Consider the following 26,803-nt stretch of genomic DNA (forward strand, 5'->3'; position numbering starts at 1 on the left):
CGCCTCACTTTTTGACCCAGTTCTTTGCAAAGGACAACTCGGTGGTATTTTTCAGGTCAAGTGGTCTCATGCTCTAGGGCAGAAGCAAAAATAAAGCCCCACCCACCCACCCTCCACCAGGTCTTGCTCCACTGCAAAATGGCCACACAGGAAAGGTGGGAGTGAGAGCAGTCATTGCGTGCCAGTGCTGTGACACCTCAGATTTATATTAATAAGGTTTGTGGTTCAATGGGAAAGAAATGAAGCGGCAAGTCAGGACCCCCTGACTCTGAAGTGAACCAGGCAAGTGCTGGACCCAAGTCTGCAAAGACCCCGTTTCTGGGGGGGAAGATGCAAACTGCAGAAGATGCAAACAGACTCTACAAAAAGGCAGTCCCCAGCACTTGCTCTCCAATCGGCACTTTGCAGAATAGGTCTGCGGTCAAAAGGGCAAGAGATCCGTGCAAAATATTGAGGGCCAAGGTGGTGTCTGTCAGGCTTCCCAGAATTCAAACACCCTCCCCTCCCCTCCCCCCATCACATACATAAAAGATTAAGACACTGAACTATGAGCGTTTGCAGATTCTAAAACGGTTTGCGTTTCCCCTCCCTCTCCACAAAGGGCAGAGGGACTTAAGGCAGCTCACCAACAGCAGTCAAGGACAAAACTTAAAAGATAAGATTTGGAGCTGTACATTTAAATGGGTCCTGAAGGACAGGAAGGAGGTTTGGGGGGGGGGGCAGGCACCTCAGCAGACAAGAGGCGTAACACAGTAGCTGTGACTTAAGTTGGGGAGCTACCCCAGCATCAGGATTTAAAAATCACACAAAACTGGGGAGCAGGGGGAGGCCACCATAAATTGATTCATCAGGATACAAGAGAGCACCCCCTTTAAAAATACAACACACAACACAGAAACACCTGCTTCTCAGAGGCACCCTGAACTTGCAATCCTTAAGACAGGCTTTGCTAGAGAGTCCCATGGAACTACCAGAGATATGCAGAAGATCAGCTGGTGGGGAAGGAAAAAAATCTCCCAGAAATTGTGGAGTTTTATTTTGCCCGCTTTTAAGAACGCAACCTCTCCGGCACTCACCAAACAGAGCTTTGGCGACAACCGAATGTGCAAAAGCCATTCAAATAATAATAATAATCAATGCATGCAAAGGGACACTCTGTATGCATCCATTAGGAAGTGCCTGCTGGTCCAGTATCCTGTTCTCACAGTGGCCGACCAGATGCCCTTGGGAAGCCTGCAAGGAGGACCCAAGCACAAAAGCAGTCGCCACCCCCCATGCAACTGGGAATCCATTTGTGGAGGGGTTCCTGTTTAATTACGCAGATCATGATGTCAAGGATGCAAGAAATTAGCGTCTCTCTAGGTTTCATTTCATATGCAAAGTGCATTTTCCAACTTTTCTCTAGTTCCCACCCCGAAAAGCAGCCACCTGACCGACTGAATTAAGAGCCTGCAAGGGAAGATGGGCTCGGAAACTATATTAGATCTTTAATTTAGATGCACACCACTCTACAGCTAGCAAGCAGAGATGTAAACCTACATCTCCTGGATTCTGAAACATGTTTTCTCATTATACAGGATGCTATGTTTCTTGCCCCAAAGATGGAGAGAGATAACTCATGTTGGTTAAGAAAGCCACCTTCTTGGATGTAAATCTGTGTGCAAACAAATCCCACTCTGGAGACTTTGCAAAGGGGCATCAGGTGCCTCTACAAAGCTTGAGGACTACTGACGTGAAGTGGGGGTGCCAATGAAAGAACTAAAAATTACAGCCGGTTTACAAGGACAGAATGAGCAGGCAGGCAAAGACCAAACACAGATCAGTGGAGTGCAACACACACACACACACACACACACACACACACACCAGATTTGTGTATTGGAGGGAAACCTGGAGGGCGCAGAGATCACATCTAACATTCCTCCCCATTATTCATTTTTTTAAAAAGACTTTGACCACGAAGAGGCTGTGGAAATCTTCCCCAGCGCCTTGCCAGCTCCAGAAAGGGTTTGGGCTCCACCAACCTGGACTCTGAAGCCAGCCCAGAAGCTTCAGGAATTTGGGGGAGTCCAGGAGAGAGACCTCAAGAGACCCTGGAACTAAAATGCAGTTCAATCAATCAATCAATCTCCACCCAGCAGAGAAACTACACATTACTTGTCACGATGCAAGAAAAATAACAAATTATCTTAATCCAAGCAACCGTGCATGGGAAGGTGATCTGACGCAATACTGGTGAATCAATTGCAACAAGTATTTTCAATGCTACTCCTCTGCCCCCCCCCCGCAAAAATAATACTTTTAAAATGTGGGTTGGCAACAGGAAAGAAACCAAGAGGGACAACAATAGGATGTTTCAATCTCCATTCAAGGGTAGACTGGTTCATTGCATTTGGCTATGGGTTTCCTCCCACCACCGCTCCACCACCCCCCACCCCACCCCCACTGAAAACAGGAAATATTTTGCACTTTCCAAAGAGGGCTTCACACACCAGAGCGATTGTCATAAATGTGGGGGCGCCCAGGGTTGCAGCCTTGTCAATAGGAGCTAGGGAACTTCCCTGTTCCTTTGATACCCTTGTAATAAGCTAGCAGTTTCCAAGGGTCCCAGGCAAAAGCGGTGGCCATGAAATGCATTTTGAGAGCCATTTTGTTTTGTTTTTAAAGTTCGGCATCTTTGGTAGCCCTCAGTGCAAAAGCAGTGTCATGGGGGGGGGGCTCCGTACCCCCGTGCCTGGAAGCCTTCAATTTTAAGCAAGCATTAACAGACACCCCTCTTACTGTATTTTTGGCAGAGATTTGGATTTGCAGGTTCAGCACCTCACAGCCTGAAGAGAAGCGTCTTCATATGCCACAAGAGAACCCCTTAGCAAATAAAAATAAAAAATGCTTTTAATGAGCCTTGTGCCTTCCTGACATTTTGGACTACAACTCCCATCAGCCCCAGCGACTGATGGGAGTTGTAGTCCAAAACATCTGGAGGGTACCAGGCTGGGGAATTATTCCAGCAGCTTATCCCCCCCAAAGAAAACCTACCCACCCCCCGTCCTCGGTATTTGCAACACCTACAAAGTTTGCTTTTATAACTATTTTATAATTTTAAAGAGAGTGTCAAGCAGGCTGGAATATCTTCCCAGCACTTGAACGGGAAAGGGCAGCCAGCGCTGGGAGGGAAAGGAAATCTGCAAAAGCTTATATTTAATGTGGAGTCCGCCCCCCCCCCAAAATATGATATGGATTTCAAAAACCAATCAAGGCCGAGAAAAGAAGCAGAATTAAGAGAACAATCTAGCCAGGTACAAACATAGTGCTCAACAGGAATCGATATATTTCCCACTGCCTGAAAAAGCCACCAAGACTTTTGCTCTTCAGAAAAGAGAGGTCTTGCAGCGTCTCAAGAGACCAGGGATGGCTCGGTTTTGTAGGAAGCAGACAAAGTCTCTTTCTGGGACCCCCACCACTGCCCCCCTCTCCTCTCGAAGCAGATTCCCCTAGATGCTGGTGGACCAGTTCCCGTCTTCCCCGGCCACACAGGTGCCTGGAGCCGGCAGCTACACAGTTCACTCTCTCACACACAGCTGGCTTAGCAATACACAAAAAGCCTCATAGACAGGAGCTAGTGGGGCAACTTCAGGGACCAAGTGGGACAGAAGGGCCTGACTTTATGGGGATGCCAACTCTGGGTTAGAAAGCGGTCCATTCAGCCCCATCCTGGTCACTGCTCAGCTGCCATGCGCCCACCAGAATCTGTGAAGGGCCCAGCCTTTTGCCCTTTCCATTTCCCAACCCCACCGCCTCTGAAGAGACCCAATTCGAGCAATGTAGCACAGAGGGGTCTGGGGTTCCCCCCCCACTAACATCTTTCGTCTCAGTAAAGGGGCTCTCCCATTTCCTTGCACATATTGAGGGACGGAGAGCTGGCTGTAGGCAAAGCAGATCAACGGAGCCACAAACGAGAGCTGGAGAACTCTGGCTGGAAGCTAGAAACTTGTTGGCGCAAGTAGTCTCAATTTCTGTTTATTTTTTTAAAAAAATTCTACAGGTTAGCCAAGGGAATGGCATCTCGACAGCTTCCTTTGTACATTTTTATCATCTCTGTAGGAGCACCCGGCTGCGATGCAAGCACAACACTTGAGCCCCACACCGTCAAGGAATTTGTTCTCCCCAATCAAAATATTTCCAGGGTAATGTCCAATAGATAAATCCACTCTCTTCCAGCAAGGCCACATACTGTCCTATTCCCACCCCTTCCCCCCCAAATACTGACAACCAGAGAGAAGGGGATTTAGAGAGAATGGACACCTTCCCCCCCCCCTCCAGGCACATCACACAAAGCCATCTTGCCAGTGGAGAGGCATCACATGAATTCTCTCCTTTGCAGCTGACAGGGTTACGGTTCCATCCTGGGGGGCCACATGTGTTGAAAAAGACACTAAAACCTTTACTCTCGTGCCCCCCATTAAAGATGGTGGGCTGTATTCAGAGGACAAACCGGCGAGTCACACTTGCACATTTTGCTGGTTATCTGGATTACGGCACGGCTGCTGCCGAGAACCTTCGGATCTGCAGTGGTTCCTGAACTACAACTCCCATCAGCCCCCAGAAAGCACAGCTGATGGACAGGGAGGATGGGAGGTGTAGGCCAGCCACTTCTGGAGGCCCAACAATGCTCTTGTTACTCCACACCAGCTTCTCCAGATGTTCAAGACTACTTCTCCCATCAGTCTAGCACGGGAGCCGTAGCGCAGCACATCTGGAATGCGCCAGGTTGGCAGAAGACCGGTCCGTGTATTAAAAACATCCCTTCCATGTGCTGCCACCGGGAGCAATGGGCTTTTGGCCCTCTGAGCATTGCCGAACTACGACTCCCAACATCCCTGGCCACGGTGTCTGGGGCTGATGGGAGTTGTAGTTCAGCAATACCTGGTGGATTGAAGGCTCCCTACGCTGGGGCTACATCCCTCGTGGCTCAACTTCCCCCCCACCTACGTCTTTACACACAAATAAAGCTGAGCAGGGAGAGACTAAACTCTAATTATTTAGTAAGAGCTCAAATTAAAGAATGTCGAGAAACCTTGTGAAGAGAACCCCTCAAAAAATGGGAAGGTTTAAGGGGGCTGGGGGGAGTTTGGGAAGTTTTAAGGGGGCTGGGGGGGGAGTTTGGGGAGGAGGCAGGAGCACGGCACCCACAAATAAGAGGACCCCCCCCCAGACATCTTACGAGGCCAATCAAAGCCACCAGAGCTAGCCTGGGCTGGAAACTGGTCAAACTCCCATCGGGATTTGGAGAGGGGGCTTATTTTAATTTTAAGGATGGAAGTTTAGTAACAGAATGGAGGAGGAGGGAAGAACACATCTAGGAAAACGGGGGGGGGTTGGGGGGAGAGAGAAAGCTAGCATCCTTTAAAAAGGGCTTCACTTAAGATTTATTTTACTTTTTTTGGCCAAAAGCAGCTTGCGACAGAAGCATCAAAAGTTGGGCTTTCCCCTCTCTTTCTTAAAAGGCATTTTAAAAGGACACACACCAACAGTAGTTTTAAGGATAGGCAGTGGAGGTTTGTGCAGGGCAGGGGGCTGACTGGGGCATGCCCCCCTCCTCAACACCTGTCCCCCCCCCCGAAAAATGGGCCACACTGAAGCAAGATGTCCCCCCCAACAGATCTTTGTTTGAATTCTAAGAAGAGCAGACCCCCCGCCCCACTTTCCCTTGCCCCCCCCAAGGGCACTCAGGAATTGATTTGTTTTTGGGCAAACCCTTTCACATAAAGGGGGGGGGGCTCCGGTCCATCAGCGCCTCCCAAAACATCACAGCATGACTGCCTTGCCAAACTCCACAGCTTGCCCCCTTGCCATCCCCACCCCAAATTTGGATTTCTGCAAAAGGAAAAAAAAATCAAAAATGACTTTATTAGAGCTTTCGACGTCACATTTGCAACCTCTTTCCATTTCTGCTCTTGCGGTGAAAAGCTGGGGGGGGGGGGAGCAGAAGCAAAGCCCAGATCAAAATAAAAATAAAAATACAGGCAGCGGAAACCCATTAGAACAGGCCTCTCAATGTCAAGACCATTAAAAAAATTTAATTGCCTGAGGGAAATGAGCTGGGGGAGAATTAGGAAAAGGTAAGGCAAAAGGCCTGGTGGGGTTTTTTTCCTTTTAGAAAAACGAATTCCCAGATAGGAGTTGTAACGTATGTGTACACACACACACACACACACACACACACACACACACACACACACACACACACACCAGCGTTATTTAGAAAGTTAGCAAAGGGCAGGGGGAAGAAATCACGATTTCCTTACATTCCCAGCTATTCAACAGAGGACTGACAGAGAACAGAAAAATGAAAAGCTCATTCAGGGGAGAAAAACTATGGGCTGAAAATTCCTCCGTTGGCTTCTTCCTGGAGATACGGTGCCAAGCTGCAGGAACAGCAATTTTACCCCCCCCCCTGCCATCGTTCCCTCTCCCCTCAAAAACCCAAACCTCCCAAACCCCTGAACCGCTTCTTTAAAATAAAAATTTTAAAAAAACAACTCTCCTGGCAATCTGTAAAGTTTTGGACGTTGGCTGTCAAAGATGACACGCTCCCCCACCCCCACCCCCAGCATACCTGAAACGGCAGGTGTGTGCAGATGACATGACTGTAGTGATAGCCTCTTTTTGGTTTCCCCAGGAGGAGAGCGGGGGGACGGGGACGGGGGACGCAGGGACTTTTAAGACTGATTTCCCCTCCACATCACACCTTCACTTCGACAAGGGGTGGGGGTGGGGAAAGAGATGACCCTCCAGTGCTCCGAGCCCCCTCCCCCAAGTGATCCTGCAGTTTTGGGATTTAGGATTCCAGTAAAACCAAAAGCGACGGAGGGAAACATCGGGGCGCAAGGGGAGGAAAACAGCAGGTCTGGAGGGAGGTCAGGGTGGGGGGTCCCAGCTTCCCGGAGACTTAGTGTGTCGTCGGCGATTGCAGACTCCCGGCGGGAAAACGGCTGGAGGCTCCCCCTCTCCTGCAGATGTCCAGAAATGTGCGGGGGGGGGGGCAGTGTCTCTACCAGTTAAGAATTCTTGTCCGGTTTCGAACAGGGCGGTGGCAGGAGAAAGAAGCAGGAGTCTTCTTTTTTAAGGGGGGAGGGGCAGTGGAGAGGACTCCGAACCGAAGTTTAAATAATCCCATAACGCGAGTCTCTGCCAATTCCACGTGAAAAGTCTCGTCGTGCCCGCAGGCCCCTGTTTTTAATTTCTTTTAAAATAACTAATATATATAGATTTATATATATTTATATATATATATAGATTTATATATATATATAGATAGATTTGTATATATTATCCTGCGATTCTAGTTCCTTTTTCGCCGCGCCAGAACAGCCACCGCCCCCCGCCCTCCTGGATGTGTGGGGAGCTGCGAGGCTCGCGGCAGAGAGGTAACAGCGGCGGCGGCAAGAGATTCAGCGGCACCTCCGGGCTCCTATCATTGGTCGGGGTGATCCATGGCTTCGTCGTAAGTGATTATCCTTTTGGGGTCTGGAGAAGGAGGAAACACAGCGAGCATGAAGTCAGGTCCTTAAGGGCACAAACTACCCGCGAGGTCCCCTTCCCCACTTAGATCTGTGGAACCGGCATGAAGATTCTGCATTTGTAGGAAACCGATCTTTGGAACTCTCTGCCAATTGATACCAGGGCAGATGCTTTCCCTATATTCTCTTCCTGGTGCCTGCCGAAAGCATTTTTTCTGTAGGTAAGCCTGTCCAGACATGTTGGCATGTGTTCTGTTTTCTTTTTTTGCAATTTAATCTTTATTATTTTTCAGCTTTGCTGGCGGCCTCCCTCCCCTCCCCCTTCCTTGCGGTGGTTTGGGGGGGGGGCCTTGGGAGCCACGGTCAGGACGGGCACTGTTGTTCCGCATCCCCGACAGCCCTCGTGGGCAGCTGTTTAAGCAGTGAGACCGTAAGGTCACAAATATAAGCCGCACTTTAACTTTTCACGGTTGGAATTTGGAGGGGAAAGTGTGGCTTATATTCGGGCCAATACGGTATAAAAAACCCTGCGGAAATGCTTTTTAAAAAAACATTTTGAAAAATACATTTAATTTGACATAGCTCACCATCGCCATCTAGTGCCACATTTGTATAATGCACTTTTACTACTACTACTTTTTTTTTACAACACACCTAAAACGTTTTATTTGCAGCTGTACAGAAGAGTCCTGATTTTAATCCTTTTCTGTGTTTCAAATGATTGCTTTTAATGGTTTTGATTGATCATTTTGTTGTATTATTACGGTATTATTTTTGCAAACCTCTTTGCTTTTTTTTTAAAAAAAAATAACCAAGCATCTAATGTTTTATATATGTAATGCTTATCATCAAGCAGTACGGTATATCAATTTTATGAAAACGAAGAGGTCAAGGCAGATGTTACTGAACTTCCAGCTCCTATCGGCCACCAGCCAGCATCCCCAATGGGCAGGGATGAGGCGAACTGCAATTCAGCAACATCTGGAGGGACAAAGGTTCCCCACACCCGACAAAAAGCCGCCAGGGTCCTTCCTAAAGGAAATTAAAATTAGTTTAAACCAGCTAAACAATGAAGCCTCCCCGAGGAGGGGTTTCTCACCCTCTTGGGAAAAAATCCCATCATCCCTGGGTTCAAATTTATACAAGCAAGGAAGCCCTCTGAGCATCTCAATGGTCTCAGCCCAATCTACACCACAGGGCTGTTGTTCGAGGATAAATTATTGGGGTGTTGGTTTTTTTATGGAGTGGCCTTCCAAATGTTGCTGAATTGTAATTCCCAGCATCCTTGCCCACTGGTCATGCTGGAAGGCCGCAGTCCCCCACCGTAAGCAGCCAACCTTCCACACAACTCTCCCTACACAAAATAAATTAACCAGCCCATCCTTTGCAGCGGGGCAGAGGCAAAGCAGACGTCGTGGCCATCGGAGATTCTTACCTTGCTTTTTCAAAATACAAATTGTTTCCATTTCTGTGGAGAGAGAGAGAGGAGGGGAAAGTTAAGTATTTCAGATTCGGATCTGTGTGAGACATTCAACAAAGGGATGTTTCTCCAAACAACACCCCCCCCCCCAATTTTCAACAGGATTCCTGAGACGCCCCCTCCCTCCAGCCGGGCACCCACTTTTATTTAGCTACACTTAAAAAGGCTTTCACATCAGCCCCATCCGGCCCCCTGATCTCACAATGGACAATCAGATCTCTCCAGAGGAATCCCACAAACAGGATCTGAGCACATAAGCCTCTCTCCCCACTTGGGATTCCTAGCAACTGGCATCTACCGATGTCCAACAGGGACACAGAATCACAGAACGGCAGAGTTGGGAAGGCTCAGGGGTCATCTAGTCCAACCCCCTTCAATGCAGGAATTTCAGGATTCAGGGATGGGGGGTGGGTGTCGCAGGACTACAACTTCCATCATCCCCAACCACCTGGGTCATGCCGGATGGGGCTGATGTGAGACGGAGTCCAACTTACGCCCAGCCCCTAATACAGCGTTTCTCAATCTTGGGTTCCCAGCCGTCGTTGGGCTACAACTCCCACCATCCCTGCTAGCTAGGGAGGAAGGAAGGGAGATGTAGTCTAGCAACGGCTGGGGACCAGAGCTTGAGAAACACGGCCGTAACGGGAAACCTTGCAAGCAAGACCTGAGTGCAAAAGCGACTCTCCCCAGAAACTGGCACTCATGGCAGGCTGGCAGCAATCCGTGACCGCCGTGAGGTCAGCCGACCTCCTGGAAAAGGAACCACAGAGGGCGGGGGACGTGTAGTGTCCCTTGCAAACTGCATCCCACAACCGGTCAGAAAACAGCCGTGAGATGCAGCAAGCCACACACACACACCCCTTGCAGCTGCGGGGCTGAAGATCCACTAGCAGGAACTGGCCAGATAGAAATTCCCTGGCTTTGGGGCTCCAAGAAAGGAGATTCCGGCCCAACCCCCTGGATGCCTCTCCGCTTTTGTTTCTCAATCCATCAAGCAGCAAAGGGGACCTTTGGAAAGCTGCTGCCGGTCAGAGTCAACAAGCTTGGGGTAGATAGGCAAAAGAGTGATCCCCTCAAGAGATCTCGCCTCTTGGAGGCACCAAAACACTACTCAGCAAAAGAGTGCTCTGATTTTATTTTTGACCAGCCTGTTAAAAGGGTAGCAGCCTGCGTTGTCCGAGATTTGGAGAGGAAGCCTTCTCCTCCTCCTCCTCCTCCACAGGGTCCCGCCTTTGGCAGCTTTACCTATAAGAGCCTGCTCAGCTATAAGGCAGCAGCTTCCTCTGCCCAGCGGGACGGTCGAGACACAACACACTTCAACTCTTGCACCCCCTGCCAACAGCTCAGCCCCCGGGGTGGTGCTTCCTGGCGGATGCCCTCGAAAAGGATCCAGCCAGCAGGTGCTACGGTGGAGTCTCAGAGGAACAAAGGGAGCTGCCTTAAATGGAGCCAGGCCCCCTGGCTTCAGGCAGGAGCCGTTGCCCACCTGGAGACTACATCGGGGATTGAACCCGGGACCTTCAAAGCGAGTGATCTCTGACGTCGGGCTGAGGCCCTTCTCTTAATGCCAAGGGCTGGCGGAAGCTAATCCGCATGCAAACCTCCCCCCGTCCCTCTGAACCACCTCGAGTGTTGCTATAAATACCCACCTCCTTTTTTGCATGTGTCAGGTATTCATGAAAAACATCACACTACGCAGTTTAGAAAAGAGCAGGCGTGGTTAGCTTAGACCCATTCACAGAATGGTACACTTGGAAGGGGACCAGCGAGGGTCATCTAGCCCAACCCCCCCAAAAAAATGCAGGAGTCAAAGCGACCCAAACTCTCTTTTGTTCCCTAACGGCTTCCATTATCCCGGATGTTGAGTCAGGAGACCAGAAACATCCGGAGGAGGGGGTGCCACCTCTGGTACCCCTGCCCTACGGCCCCTGACCTGCAAAAATCATTAGTGGTGCAGCCAAGTAGGGTCCAAAATGGTTTCAAATTGGATGGGGGCCCTTGAGTTGAGATTCCTGCAATGCGCCAGGTGCCCCTGACGGCCCTTCCCTAAGTAAGCCTTGCCTGCTTCTGCTGCCAGGGAAGAGAACCTCCACATCTGGACACAGTCTACCTTATGGTACCAGCTGCTGCAGTTCAAAAAGACGATTGACATCTTTGCCCCGCTAATGAGCTTCCCAGAAGTACCCCTCTGCCCCTGGACGACATCAGGGGTGGGGAAAACCTGCATGGGACCCCCCCCCCCCCGGTGCTGGGACTCCAAATCCCATTTGGAAAAGATGGGCGTTGTAGCCTGGCAGCGCCTGGAGGGGCTGCCAGAGGCTCCCCCTCCCTAATCTTAAAGGAAGGGGACAGCGGAAGATGCGCAAGGAGGCATCAAGAGAAAGCAGGGCTCTCCCCAACCATCCCCCCTCCCCCCAAAAAACCCCCTCCTTCCAGGTGGGGCTGATGGGAGTTGTAGTCGAAAACACCCAGAATGTTGTCAGGTTGGCAGAGGCCACCATAAGAGAGCAGCGAGGCTACAATGGTTGAGGGGGGGTCCCTTAGCAAAGTGCTACTCCCCCCCCCTTTACACTACTGAGGCTTAAAAAAAACTTTAGAATCAGATTTTCCCACACCAGCACCTAAGCAGCTCCCACCATTGGTGCATTCTCCCCCCTGGAAATCACTGTCGCTCCTGTGAGACCTTGTGGCTGCCACAAAACACAGCAACCCCTATTTTCACATCTTTCTTTTTTGCAAGGAAAGGGGACCCAAAAAAGGAGGAGCCCCCGCTGTCTTCAGTACTTATAGTCTTCCTCTTAACGTTTTCACTAGGGTGGGACAATAAACGCGTTGTTGTGAAACGGTGCAAGCTACAGCACGATTCTCACTGCACGGGATTTGCACGGTGAGCCGTCTTGGGGAAACTTTCACGGCTGCAAGGCAGCCTATAAAGAACGAACAACGTAAGGCAACACCTGGGTAGGAAAGGAACAGGTGTTCCTCACATCCTTAGGCTGCAGGTGTCGGAATGGCATGGGGCAGGAGAATTGGGGGGGGGGTGTTGGGTCTCTCTCTCACACACACACAAATACAAAGGGAGAAAATACAAAATGAACAAATAGGCAAGTTAATGAAGGCACAGGGAGATGCCTCAACCGTCAATTTTCTCAGACCAACATTCCAACCAGACACATAATCTATAAAACAATTTATCTTCTGACATCCGCACGGCTGTTTCTCACCACAACACCCGCCCACTTTGATATTTCCCCCTGACGGAAAGCACCCCAAAACCAAGTGAGGTTCATTTCTTTCCTCCTCCCTCCCAGCCCATTTTCCTTTCATGCTATGTCCTGTAAAAGGCCTTTTTTACTTTACTTTTTCCCCAGGCTGCTTTGCGACCCTGTTTTTGTCCAACGAGTAGGATTTAAAATAAAAACCGTTCCCCAAACCAGCACTAAATCCATTATGCCAAGGGGGGGGGGGGGTAGGACAAAAACGGAGGCTGAAGCAGGACACCAACAAAGATATAGATTTACCTTGAGTGTGATATAGAACAGCCGCCCTCAGGTCAAAATCACCCCAACTCTCTTTCCTTCCTAGGCCACTCTGGCACCTCAGTTCTTTGGCGGAAACTAACAAATGGTTCGTGGGCGAGGCCAGGCGCCTCTCTACGGGGCAGTCCTTGGAGAGGAAAACAAAGGTGCCACCTGCTTCGGCCTGGCACTGCCCGCCGGGCCGAAGGGGCTCTGAGAGGAAGCCACTGCCGCCGGCCGCCTCGCCCGCAGCCCCCAGCTTCAGGACCCTGCCAGGGAGCTGCAGGCTAGTCCGCTTGTCCAGCTCGTAGGCCTTGGGGAAGGCAGGCGGGTCGGACCCTGAGGGAGCCGCCTCGGGCCCCGGGGACGCCAGGGCGGTTGGGCCCTCCCCCTGAAATGTCACCTCCGCAGCCTGCGGGCCTGCCGGCTTCCTGGCGCCCGCCTCTGGGCCGGCGCTGGGCTCATTGATGAACGACAACCCCCACTGGTTCTGGAAAATGTCGCCCAGGCTCTTTTGGCTGGCCTGAGGCGGCGGCGTCTCAGCCTGCACGGCAGCGCCGAGAAGAGCGGCTTGCATATTCGACGGGTAGATGAAGAGGCTGGACTTGGGTGGCGGAGGCTCTGCCGGGGCGGCCAAGAGGCCCGCCGCGTCCAGGGGCCCCCCCTCCGAGGCCGAGAGGATCCCGCCGGGCACCAGGAGGGGCTGGGGCCCCCGGTCGGCCCCCGCCAACACCGGCCCGTTGGAAAAGCCGGCCGAGGTGACAGATTTCATGGCGGACATGGGGACCTGCGAGAGGCGGCCGGGGGGCTGCAGCTGGGCTTCGGTGGCGGACGATGAACACAGGGAGGAGGACGAAGATGAAGAGGAGGAGGAGGAAAGGGTCGGGGAGGAGGCGCTCTGCGCAGCGGCCTTGTTGAGGTTCTCCTTGACCTTGCTGGCGTAGCTGATCTTGGGGACGATCTTGGCGCTGCTGTTATCCACCGGGAAGACGGGGGGAGGCTTGAAGAGCGTCCAGGAGTCCTCCTTGGAGGAAGCTGCCGGCACGTGCTTGCCCTTCGGCCGCTCCTCAAACTTCTTGCCCGCGGCGCCGGCCTTCCCATCAGAGTTCTTCCGCGGCGGCATGTCGCCCGGCTTCCCACGCCCGGCCCCCAAGCCCCCGGCCTCACACTTCCAAGCTGGCTTGGGAGCGTCCACCCGGCCCCCCGCCTTCGCCTCCCCGCCCTCAGGCTCCTGCTTTGAGGTCGTGGCGGCGGTCGAGGGTTCCTGCGGCGTGGCCTGCGTCAGGCCGAGCGCCTCGCACCCCTTGGCGCTGTTGCGGCGCCCCTTCCGCTTCTTGGGGGTGGTGTAGCTGCTCTCGGAGCCGCTGCCATCGTTGTCGGCCCCCCTGGCGACGTAGCCGTTGGCGATGTAGCCCGAGGAGACCATGCCGTTGGGGATGCAGAGGGCCTCGGGCTTGTCAGGGGACCGGCCCTCAAAGCATTTCTCCGGCTTCTTGTCCGCGGCCCCCTTGGGGACAAAGCCCTTGGGCTTGAGCCCCGGCTTCCCAAAGGCACCGCTCCCCTTCGCGGTCTGCTTGAGCGCCAGGGCAGAGTCCCCGGGGGTCTGGCTGCCGTTGGGGACCCGGGAAATGGGGCTGGCCGTAGCATCGCCCCCGTTCAAGCTCTTGGGGGGGGACTCCCGTTCTCCGATGCTGCCATTCAGCTCACCGTAGCCTAGGAGGAAAAGAAAGGCAGAAGCGTTAAGGTCAGAAGTCGCACTGCCTTCGTATCCCACTTTGACTGCCTTCTGGCCCGCTAGCAACTGGGACTTTTGGGGGGGGTAGACTGCCTCTGTGCCTGGAGGCTCATCGCAGTCACCGCCCCAAAGTGGACACTTGCTGTAAGCAGGGTTATAAATTAGCCAGGCACCAGGTGCGTTTTTGCGACTGGCGCGGGTCCAATTGCAAGCATCTGAAGATCCCTGGATGCCGGGTGGGCAACTGGGGAAAGCAAAATGTCCCTGAGAGAAGGATCTGAAATACTGCCCTGGAAGCTAGAATCTGTTTTATTCTGGATTGTTTCATTTGATGTTTTAGTGTGTTGTCAACCGCGTTGAGATTTGTGCTTTAAATAAATATAAAGCGCTATAGAAATGATATTAATACTTCCAACATGAAAAAACTGGCACCTAGACATTCCATTATGGCAACCGTAACCTAGATTCAACATGCTATTTGGTGATCAGATTATATATCTGAGTTTTAACACTGGCTGTAAGCTAGTTGGGTCAGACTCGCAGGGGAAAGGCAGGGTATTAAATAAACTCAGTCCATCAAACATTATTATTATTTGTGTGTGTATTCAAGAATATCTGGGTGCAGAAAGATATAGGGCCTGCCCTCCACCCTAAGGGGGCAGGGTGGCTTACTACAAAAAATAACCGATCAATCGATTAATTGCACTTCTATTTCATATGTGCTTCTCTCCTCCTTTCATCTCCACAACAACCCTGCGAAGCAGGCTAGGCTGAGAGGCAGCGGCTGGAGCCCAAGGTCACCCACTGAGATTCCTGACCTCGCCGAGATCCTAGTCAGACAATATCTGCTACCCCACATAACAGGGTAGAAAGAAGGGAAGCAAACCTCCCCTGCTCTTAAAAAAAAAGAACCACAAACACTTACACATGAAAGCGCTAAAAGTTGCTTTTGCTCCTGTTGGAATACCAAGCGCTCCAATCTATGTGCTCAGCACCCAGGTAAGTCCGTTATTTGTTCATTTTTCCTCAAGATTTCCACTGGGGGGAGGCGTACGATAGGAGCGCGGACCTCAAGCGACTACAGAATGTGGAAGTGCCAAACCAAACAGATTCACAGTAGTGAAGGCACTGGGGAGTTCAAATCTGGACTACCGCAAGGCACTCTATGTGGGGCTTCCCTTGCGCCTGATCTGGAAGCTGCAGCCAATGCAGAATGCTGGAGCACGACTGCTGGCAGAAGTGAGACCCACGGCACGTGCTCAGATCTGCGCACCTTGCCCACTTGCTGCCGGGCCAAGTTCAAGGCGTTCCTCTTAGCAGACAACGCCCTTGCCAGCTTGGGACCGGAGATCTCCTTGCCCCATATAAGCCCACTTGACAGCTTCGATCTGCAGAAGCGGCCCTCTTACGGGGGGGGCCCATAATCCCCGTTTCACATTTGTAAGGATTAGTGTGGCAGCCCCTACACTTTGGAACTCCCTGCCACTTGAAGTCAGGCAAGGCGCCTTCAATGAACTTTTCAGCAACTGCTCAAAACATGCTCATTTAGGCAAGCCTACCCAGAAGCATAGAACGCCTTTGTGTATTTTAGCTTATCGTTAATTTTATTTTATTAATGTTTTTAAATGCTTGTTTTTAACTGGGTTTTTTTTGGGGGGGGGGTGTTGCATCTCCAGCCCTCTGGCAATGGGGCCCGCAGATTCCCTGTGGACTGCAGAGCTCTCAGGGGCAGAACTTCCGTGTTATCCTGAGTTCCAGAGTGGATGGAAACGTCTGCTTGCTCCAAAAGTCAACATGACTCAAGAGATTCCCCCCCCCACCTATTTCCCCCCCCCCTACGTAGAGACAAGGTGGAAGCACAACTCTGCTGCGTCAAGCACAATGCCAAAAACCTCCCAACCCTTCCGCAAACCACCTGATGGAAACAGGGAACTTTTGGTGCCGAGATGTGGCCCTGCTGTTCCCAAACAAAAAATTCTCCATCCCAGGTAAGGCTTGGGGAGACTATCTACCTGAAACCCTGAGAGCCATTGCCAGTTGGAGCACTGAGCTATAGGGGGACCAACTCTCTGCGCACTCAGATCAAAGCAGCTTCCTGTGTTCCTGGATGCACCTAGGACCTCGTGAATTCAAAACAGACGCTCCACAGCTGAGCCACAGTCCGTGCCCAGGAGACTTCAGGCTTATGCAGGGAGCTTCCTTGCGCAGTCGGTCCGTGGGTGGAGGTGGCTCAGCACTGTGTTTACTGGAGATGCCAAAAGGGATAGAGCCTAGAGCCTTACCCCTGAGCTATGCCCCTATGCCAGGGGTCAGCAAACTTTTTCAGCAGGGGGCCGGTCCACTGTCCCTCAGACCTTTGGGGGGGGGCGGACAGACTATATTTTCAAAAAAAAATAATGAACGAATTCCTATGCCCCACAAATAACCCAGAGATGCGTTTAAATAAAAGGGCACATTCTACTCATGTAAAAACACGCCGATTCCCAGACCACCCACAGGTGATTGGGCCAGATCCGGCGCCCGGGCCTCAGTTTGCCTACCCATGCCCTCCAATTCCTTCACACATAAAACTACCACGCCGAAGGCACAAGGGAAACTGGAACCACAGGACGATCCCTTATTTTAGTTCAGCTGGTAAGAGCTGGAGACTCTTAATCTCAGGGTTGTGGGTTTGAGAGTCCCATGTTGCGCAAGAGATTCCTGTATTGCAGGGGGTTGGACTAGATGACCCTCGGGGCCCCTTCCAAATCTATGATTCCATGATCTCTGTGGTCATTGTAGAGTCTGAAAGGATCTGAACCCCCTGCCATGCAAGGTATCTCAACTAAAGCACCCCTGGCAGATGGCCACCTAACCTCTGCTTGAACACTGCCCAGGAAGGAGAGCCTGCTCCCTTGTTCCACCGTCAAGCAGCTGACATTTTATTTTCTGCATGTAGCTATTGCACCTTATAATATAGGAGACAGAGATATGAGCTGATGATATAAGCTGCCCCCTGTTCACCACCATCCCAAGAACTACAGACTAAGAGAGGAGACAAAACAGCGCCAACTCCAACTTTAAGTGGACTAGGCCAGGGCACCAGCAATTTCCACAGCCTGGAAACTGCTAAGCGCGCAGATCTTTTCTTTCGGTTAATATTTATTCTGCCACTGCTGTTCTTCAGAAATGTTTAGAGAGAAAGAGAAGGCACACGGCCATAGCAGTGTTGCACTGGGGGAAGGGGATGAACCGATAAGAAACTTAAGAACCTAAGGAGAGAAAACTACCAGGATCAGGCCCATCTCATCCAACGTCCCGTTCTCACAGATTCCTGTAGGAAAGCCGCATGCAGGATCCGAGCACCGGAGCCCTCTCTTCTCCTGCAGTTTCCCACAACTGGGATTTAGAAGCAGACAGAGAGTAGCCATCTTGGCTAATAGCCATTAATACCCCCTCCCCTCTACTGATTTGTCCAATCCTCTTTTAAGGCCATCCGTGCCGGAGGCCATCCCTACCTCCTGTGGCAGAGAGTTTCGAAAGTCACCAAACAGACACCGCAATTCAGAAATGCAGGGCTTGGGAACCAGGAGCATCAAAACCCCTTCCATTATTATTTTACATTCTGGTCCAGATTTCCAAGTATACAAACAGAAGACACCCTTGAGGCAGGGTTCGAAATTAGCAGGGCGCCAGGCGCATTTTGCGCCTAAAGACTCTCCATTTGCAAGCACCTCATAAAGTCTGGGCACCATTTTTTGTGCCTGGCTGACACTCAAGGAGTACTGAAATGTATGTGCTTTGAAGCCTCAAAGTATATGTCAAAGACAGACAATTTGTTAAGGAATTTAACAATAAAGAGTAGAGTGTTTTGAAAACTGAAGTACAGTAGCAGTATTTTTATTGTCAACACCAAATTAAACATTGACGATTTTTGCTAAGAATGAGATACTAACGATGTGTCACTTACGTGAATTGTGAATTAATTCATGCTTATCAAAATAATAGAGTTGCTGACTCCCCCCCAAAAAAATGGCGACTAGACATTCTCTTTTGGCGCCCACAACTCAGGTCCCAGGAGCCATTTTCCACTCTAGTTTCTAACACTGCCTGGAGGCCTGTGTAGGGAGAGAGTGACCCTCCAAGGGGTAATGTTACTACAACTCGCATCATCCCCAGCCTTTCTGACTGCTGGAAGTTCGAGTCCAACAGCATCTGGAGGGCCACACAGGTCGTCGTTCCCTCCCACCCATCCCCGAGCTACAGCCCTTTCCCCTCCAAATGCAGCAAGTTTCCAGACCCGACGGTTCTGAATCAAGGACTGAAATAGGAAACTGCCTTATGCAGAGTCCATCTAGCTTGGTACTGTCTACACTGGCTGGCAGCAGCACTCCAGCTTCAGAAAGGATTCATTCCCAGTCTGACCTGAAGATACCAAGGACTGCATCTGGGACCTCCTACATGCAAAACAAATGTTCCAGCCCTGAGCTATGACCTTTTTTCCAAAGGCCACTGGACTCCAACTACCTCCATCCGCGACCACTGCCCGTGCTGGCTGCTGGGAGCCCTAAAACATTCCAAGGATCTCGTAGGGAAAAGACACCCATCTTTTCTCCACTGGTTTCCACCACGTTGTTTGAGGTGGTTTTCAAACTTCAGAGAACAGGAACCCACTTCTGCATTTAGGAAACCAAAGACCTGCTACAAATCTCGGCGTGCGGCCTGCAAATGATTCTAGGACGCATTCTGCGGGGTGCAATCCAAACAATGTGGAGTTTCCCCACTAAACCGAGAGTGCGGCCCAGAACACATCCAAACCGCATCTCATCGCAGTCAGTCAGCCAGCTGTCCGGAGAGGACAAAAATGGCTTTCAGGACTGCTCACGAGCCATTTCTGCGGGGGATATGGGCCACCTCTGATAAGCCCCAGAACCCAGTTTGAAAGCCAGGGGTGGACCCATAACTTGGAGGCATGGCAGCACCCTCTCCTTTCCTGCAAAGCGAAGGGTGCCAGGGCGACTATGCATTCACGGATGTTGAGAGTCCAGTGGGGGGGGGGAGAGATTTCAAGCCCCAAATGCAGCCGTTACGTGGCCACAATGGTCCAATGGCAGTGTGGGAGATCTGCGGCGTGTGCAGGGCGAATGGCAGGTGTTTGTTCTGGAGAAGATCGGCTCCAACCCTGACGCAACATTACAAAGGTCAAGAGGCCTGGGTGGGGAGGGTGTCTTTTGCATTTGGAAAAGATGAAAGTACTGTACATCGCTTAGGGGTGCCTCACAGGAAGCTATTCTCAAAGGAAAAACAGAACAGGAAGAATAGCCAGACACCTTGGACTCCGACACCATGGCTGGCGGCCTTCGACAGCCCTCTCCTCCTCCAGGAATTTGACTAAGAGTCTTTTAAAGTCATCTAGGTCAGTGGCTGGGACGCTGGTGGCGCTGTGGTGTAAACCACAGAGCCTAGGGCTTGCCGATCAGAAGGTCGGCGGTTCAAATCCCCGCGACGGGGTGAGCTCCCATTGCTCGGTCCCAGCTCCTGCCAACCTAGAAGTTCAAAAGCACGTCAAAGTGCAAGTAGATAAATAGGTACCGCTCCGGTGGGAAAGTAAACGCCGTTTCCGTGTGCTGCTCAGGTTCGCCAGAAGCAGCTTAGTCATGCTGGCCACATGACCCGGAAGCTGTACCCCAGAGTCGGTCACAACTGGACCCAACGGTCAGGAGGCCCTTTACCTTTAGGTTCCTCCTGTTCCATCCCTTTGACGCTGCACTGCATGAATAAGGACTTTCTTTTATCCGTCCTAAATCTAAAGCAGTTTCACTGGATGTCCACAAATTTCAGTGTCATGAGAGACGGAGACAAACTTTTCCCTATCCACTTTCTACACGCTGGGCATAATTATATAAACTTCTATCATGTCACCCCTAAGCTGCAACCTTTCCTCCTAGGAGTCTTGCTCTATCTCCTGGATCACTTTGGCTGCCCTTTCCTGAACCGCTTCCAACTCTACAATATCCTTTTTCAGGTGAGGCGACCAGAACTGCACACAGCAAATAAATATTAATGTTATGAATGTCATGAATAAGATCCATGATTGCTGGTGGACCCTCTGTTAGGATGCACAAGCTTCTGAGCTTCCCAGAACCTTCAAGGATGCATTGCACCTTTTTAACCTACATTGTCTTCAACATGTGAAGGCCTTGGGATGACAACCCTGCGGCCTTCCACATGTTGGACTCCCAACTCCCATCATCCCCCACAGCCAGCAGAGCCAATGGTCAGGGATAAGGGGAGCCATGGCCCAGAAACATCAGGAAGGCCAAAGGTTCCCCACACCTGTACTAAGGTGAGACAGGACCTTTTCAACTGCAGCACCGAGTCTCTGGAGCATCGTCCTGCTGTTAACATTTTACTGTGGGAAAACAGGCTTGCAGGCCTGGCTTTTTAAGCAAACCTTCAGGCACAAAATTTTGCTTCTGCCTGACCTGCCGCCTTTAAATATTGTTACCGTGAACCATGTGACCTATAAACAATATATAAATTTCTGCTACTATTTGTATTACTACTATTTCGTACAAATACCTATCTGTGTGTTCGCACACACACTGGTTCCCGACTAAAACAACCTGAAAGAGAGGAATCGAATCAAAGATTTCCCCCACAAGTCCTCTTCTGTCCACTTACTGAAGATTTATTTGGAGAGGCAGGATGGCGAGAGTTTTCTGCAGAACAGGGACATCAGTGTCCTCACACCTTCCTATCCATGAAAGGAAGGTTTTTATGGATCACTAAAGGGGGGGGGGAGTTTACGGCTCCTGGACCACCATGCACACTTCATGTCTGGGGGCTCACTCTTTCAGAATTGGTCACTTATAATGCCCATGAAGAGAACGCAGGGAGTTTTTTGGCCAATTGCAGGGTAAAAATCTGGACCACGCAAAATCTGGCCAACATCCTCCCCAAAATGATTTTAATAGGAAATGCCCCATATTGTATTGGCTTGAGGGACATAACTGAGGGTTGGGTTTGTTTATTAAGCATTCATGTTTTTACACAAAAATATTATGGAAAGTGGTTGCCTCAGCTGAAGAAAGCAGCTGCCCTGCAAGGAAGTTCATCTAGGGCAGGGATGTCCAACTTCCAAGAGACTGCGATCTACTCACAATATTACAAAAACTGGCAGTGATCTGCCCACTGCCATTGGAGGAGGGTGGACCAGAGCTGTTGAGCTTTTTTGGGAAGCCAAAACTGTTGAGCTTTTTTTTTTGGGTGGAGATCGACCTGGGAGGTGGCGATCTACCTGGGACACCCCCATGATCTACCAGTAGATCGTGGTCTACCTGTTGAACATGCCTGATCTAAGGTGAACCTGGAGACTTCCAGATGTTGCTAAACCACAGCTCCACCATCCCCGTACCATTTGCACACTGGCTATGGGAAGCCCAGCAACTTCCAGGGGGCCACAAACACAAAGTCCTCTGATCTGGTCCAGAATTGTCCACTCTTCAAGGCAGTTAGTGCTCAAAACATTTTGGGAAGAGGCATCCCTTGGACCTGCTTAAAGGTCCCATCCAGACCTTATACTTAAAGTACTGTTTGACAGCCATAGCTTCCCCCAAAAGAATCCTGGGAACTGTAGTTTGTTAAGGGTGCTGGGGACTACTAGGAGACCCTTCCCAGAATTACGTACTGTACAACAAACCACAGTTCCCAGCATTTTGGGAGGTGGGTGGGATGGGGAGGGCCCTGACTGTGTTCAACTGGTGTGAGGGGGCTTTAAACACTCTCTGACCAAGATCTGCCTCTCTCCCCATGGCACCCACAGCTCAAGTCCTTGCTATACATTTGGGGGCTCGGGTGCCCACACAAATCTTCCCAGACACTTCCACAACAGAAGCCCTTGCGGCACTGTGGCTGAAGCGGCACACTAGCTCTAGGAGACCTGGGTTCGAATCAGCCAAGAAGCCCATCTCTCTTGCTCTCTCTTTCACAAACACACAAACAAAGCTTTTGCAAGGATAAAATACAGCGAGAAAGAACCCCATAGCTCCTAAGGGTGGGGTAGTAACAACAATCTTGGGAGGTGGTGGGCTCCTCTTTGCTTAGGCTTTGCCACCCTGCTGCCCCCCCACAAGATGTTTTGGACTCAACTCCCATCAGCCCCAACCACGTTAGCCAAGGCCGAGCCAGGTGACCTTTGGAGCTCCCTTCCGCTTGCACGGCAGAGATCATTATTAGGGAGAAGTTGTTGATAATTAGAAGAAAACAAGCTGTTGCAGGTTAAAAGCAGCGGGGTTCAAAAATCATCCCCACCCCACCCAGGTGACCTTGGGAGCAATCGCCTCTTCTTCCTCTAGCCAGCCTACCTGGCAGGGTTGTTAGGAGGGCCAAACCGGGTGAACATAACACACGACCCCAAATCCCTCGCAGGGGGGGAGGGGGAGGCAAGAATTCCAACCACCATCTTAACAAAGCCCCCTCCCCCGCCAAAAAAACCCCCTGCCTGTCCTTGGCAGGTTTCGCTGTCTGCCTTGCGCCCCTAAAAACACCCCCACCCCCGCCTGCCCCAAAGAGACCCCCCTTCCTCCATCCCGCGCCCCCACCCCAAAAAACCCTTGTTGCTTCCAGACATCTCCCCCCCCCAGCCCCCGACCCCCAGCATCCGTCCGGGGCGGACAATGGCGCGGAGCCCCCGTCTAGGCCCGAGCCAGGCCAGGGCGGTGGCGGTCTCGGCGGCTCGCCTCCCGCCCAACATGGCGGCGAAGGCCCCGGCGGAGGAGGAGGAGGAGGAGAAGGCCCGGGAAGGAGGCGGCCTCGCCGGCTGCCAGGCCTGGAGAGAGGGGGGTCCCTCCCGGCCCCCCGAAAGGGCCAGCAGGAGGGAGGAGGCCTGGGCGGCCGAGCCGGGTCTCTGCCCTCCGCTGACGCCGCCTCTTCCCGGGTCCAAGACCCCCCGCCCCAAAGCCAGCCCCCTGCCTCTTCTCCCCCAGGAGAGGAAAAGCACCGCGCTCGGGCCTAAGCGAGGCCAGCCTCGGCCTCCCCCCAAAAGTACACATTTAAGCCCCCCCCCAATACACGCGCCCTCATTCCCAGCCCCCCAACCCATGGGTCACATATCCCCAGCCCCCCCGACACACACACCTCCATTCCCGTCCTGGCTTGAGAGCCTCTCTCTCTCTCCCGACCCCCCGGCAAAATAAGAGAGATTTGGGTCCGGAACCAGCAGAGGGACTCCAGCCCTTCTTAGTCGCCCTAAACCCCCTCCCATACATTAACTAGGGGTCGCTCCTGGCTCTGACTGGGGGGGTCCCAGGTATAAAAGGTGTGATTTTGTGTCTGCGGCACGAAATGCGCCCGCCACCAAAAATCTGATTTCCCCCCCCTCTCTCTCCATCCCCAAAACAGCTCCCACATTTCAGGTTGTGAAGCTCCGAGTGAACCCTGTTAAAAAGTGAAAGCAAATAAAGACCCTCTCTACTGCCTTCCCGATTCTGATCCGGGATCTGATTTTTCCTCCCCCAAAACGAGAAGCCACGAATCCCACCAGCATCCTGGTTCTGGCCGGGATCCAGTGGGGATCTCCCCCTCCAAAACCTTCCTGATAGCATATTTTTTATTATTGTCCCCAAAGAACGAGCTGCCTTCCCACCTCCCTCCTCGCCGGCCCCATCCCAGGCAAGCCGTGGGGAGACCGACCCCGCTCAAGGTCTGGGGGTGGCGAGGCAGCATGGAAACACCGGGGTCTGGCTCCCCCCCTAAAAAAGGACCATATCCAAACCCCCATCTACTTATACCCCCGAAAAAACCAGCCAGCTCCCATTCGATATCCAGAAAGCGCTTTCGTCCCTCCTAGCAAGGGGGTCCCCGTCGGCCTCTCCAAAGCGCGCAACACGCCCGGAGACCTCCAGCCGGGATCTCCTCCTCCCACCCAAAAAAAGAACTCGGAGGTCAAGCCGTTTGCCCCCCCTCTCAAAGCCCCCCTCAACCGCACGCATGCCTCGACCCCCCCCCAACCCCGATATGTGCGCCCCCGCCCGCTAGGGCGCCCCGACCGGCGACGCCGCCCTCTTCACCCCTCGCCGGCTTTTTGCGCGCGCCCTGGGCCGCCGACCTGCTTTCTTCCTGGGCGCGTCGGGCTGCTGGCCTCCTCCTCCTCCTCCGGCGCCGTGCTTGGGCTCATGCTTGAGGGCTTGCAAAGGCGCCTTCGGCGAGGCCTTGGCGGGCGCGCTGCCCTCGGCCAGGTGCTGCTGGTGGTGTTGGTGGTGGTTGTGGTTGTAGTAGTAGTAATGGTGGTGGTGGTGATGGTGGTGAGGCGGCTGCTGCTGCTGTTGCTGCTGCTGTTGCTGCTGCTGTGGTGGCTGATGGCCGGGCTGCTCCTCCATTGAAAAGCCACGGGGCCTCCGGATGATGATGGCGGCGGCGGCGGCTGGCTCTCCCCCCACCCGCGATCCTTCTGGGCCCCCCCTCTCTCCGGAGCCTCCCTTCGTTGGCTGCACCGTCCGGGAAAAGGGGTCTCTCTCTCGGCTCGCTCGCTCGCTTCCCGGACGCCCCTGCCCACAGCCCGCCGGGGGGAGCGCGGCGCGCAACAGCCAGCCACCCAGCCCGTCTGCCGCTCCGCTCCCGGCCTGGAAAGAGAGCTGGGGGTGGGGTGGAGGGGGGGATCCGAGCAGACTGACAACCGATCTCCAGCAATCAAGAAGCTTCCGGGCCTCGCTGGCCCCGCCCTAGCCAGACCCCCCCCCCCTTTGGTTTTTTGCGCCCCCTTCTTCTGCTCCGGTATTACTTCCCAAGTGCAAAACTCCCTCCTCCTTCCAGCACCATCATTCTTGGCACGGGCTGGGGGGGGGGGTCCTCCTTCCCGAGATTTTTTTCCCCCTCTGTGCTTCCCGGGCTGCTTTCTCTCGAAGGCCGGCCAAATCCAACGTCAGCAATTCGGAGTCTCGCCTCTTTCTTCCCCAGCAAGCCGTCGTTGGCGAGGCGGCGGCGGCGGCTCCCCTCGATCCTGCTTCTTGCTTAGCAAAAGGCGCTTTCGCACGCAGCCCCGCCGCCGCTGCTGCGCGCGCTCCCGAGCCCGGCCTGGGTTCTCCCCGCCCCCTACGGCTTTCCCACCCCCTCCGCCCGCCTCCTCCCGGCCCCAGGAAGGGAGACGTGGAAAGCTGGGAGCGGACGGGGCGCCACCTGCGCGCGCGCTCCTGCCGCTGCCGCCGCCCCTTTCTGGAGCTTTCGGGGCTTTGCTGGCTGCCGGGATGGACGCGGCGCGGGCGGCAAGGATGAGCAGGAAGGAATATAAAGTTGACAAAAACAAGGAAACCCAAGGCGATCCAGAGAGGAAAAGGGATCCGGGTCTGTTTTGCAATCCTCTGTGGCCATGATCAGGGTTTTGTCCATTTCCCTTTTCCGGAATGATCAGGGTTTTGTCAATTTTCTTCCTCTCTCTCTCTATATATATCCACACAACCACATATATATTTATTCCAGAATGGGAAAAGGACATTATCCTGATGTGGCTGTGTGTACATGTATGTATGCTGCTGCTGCTGCTGTTATTGTTATTATTTATTTTATTATTACTTGGTCTTTACCGGTCACTTGTTATCTAATAACGTTTCCAAGCGACTTACATTTATTATTATTATTATTATTATCATCATCATCATCATCATCATTACTAATTACCCACCCTACACCCTAAGGTCCCAGGGCGGGTTACAAGTAAAACCCAAATAATTAAAACAGTTTAAATAACTAATTACATACGGGTGTGTGTGTGTGTGTGTGTACGTGGTGTATAATTCAATTATTTGTATTTATCTATTGCCCTTTTTTTCTCCAAGGAGGTCAGGGTGGTGCATACTTTGTTTCCCCCAATTACTCCCCACAACAACCTTGTGAGTAGGTCAGGCTGAGGGGCAGGGACTGACCCCCCCCCAAGGTCATCCTGGGAGCTTCATGGCTGAGAGAGGGATTTGAACCCTGGTCTCTCCCGGGCCTCGTCCGACACTGACCGCTGGCTCTTCGACTGTGGATGTGCCCGCATCCTGCTCCGTCACGTGTGCATTGTGTGTCTCCTTACCCGGGAGTAAAACCCCACTGATCTCGGGGTAGGCAGGCCTAAGAGCCCAAGTTTAGGTGAGCCGACTTCGAAGTCAGCCCCTATTGAGTTCCGGGGGGGGGCTTTAATCCCAGGCAAGCGTGGATAAATGATCGTTGCACCATGAAAATGAGTGCCCAGGTATACTGAATTTGTTTTGATCCCTCCCCCTTTCCAAGGAAAACAATCGACTGAATACTCTCTTCCCCTTTTCGTTGCCAGGGGGTGAACTTGGAAAGCGCCTTGCGCTTGGAGTCAGAGTAGACCCATCGGAATGAATGCACGTGCCTGTTAGGCGCCATTGATTTTCATGGGTCTACTCAGTTGGGCCCAGGCCTTGCATTCATATTTTATTCCCTCTCTTACTTTATTTTCTTGCGATCGCCGCGCAAAGATGCGCAGGCGGGCACGGGCTTAAAATGCGCCTCCTCGTTTACGCGCGAGGAAAAGTGGCAATACAGTATATACAGAAATACAGTACAG

The 26,803-nt window shown here is 52.3% G+C and overlaps 1 protein-coding gene across 1 annotated transcript; it reads right to left on the reverse strand.

Annotated features, from left to right (window-relative positions):
* Positions 1 to 116: 116 nt before the first annotated feature.
* On the reverse strand, positions 117 to 25,304 carry NUFIP2 (nuclear FMR1 interacting protein 2). Its single transcript, XM_035139817.2, has 4 exons — positions 24,341 to 25,304; positions 12,522 to 14,231; positions 8,956 to 8,988; positions 117 to 7,527 (listed from the first exon to the last, which is right to left on the reverse strand). The coding sequence occupies exons 1-4, from the start codon at positions 24,609 to 24,611 to the stop codon at positions 7,475 to 7,477; spliced, it is 2,067 nt and encodes a 688-aa protein (XP_034995708.2). The 5' UTR covers positions 24,612 to 25,304; the 3' UTR covers positions 117 to 7,474.
* Positions 25,305 to 26,803: the final 1,499 nt, after the last annotated feature.

This window comes from Zootoca vivipara, chromosome 15 (assembly GCF_963506605.1).
Source record: "Zootoca vivipara chromosome 15, rZooViv1.1, whole genome shotgun sequence".
In the NCBI taxonomy this organism is placed as follows: Eukaryota; Metazoa; Chordata; class Lepidosauria; order Squamata; family Lacertidae; genus Zootoca; species Zootoca vivipara.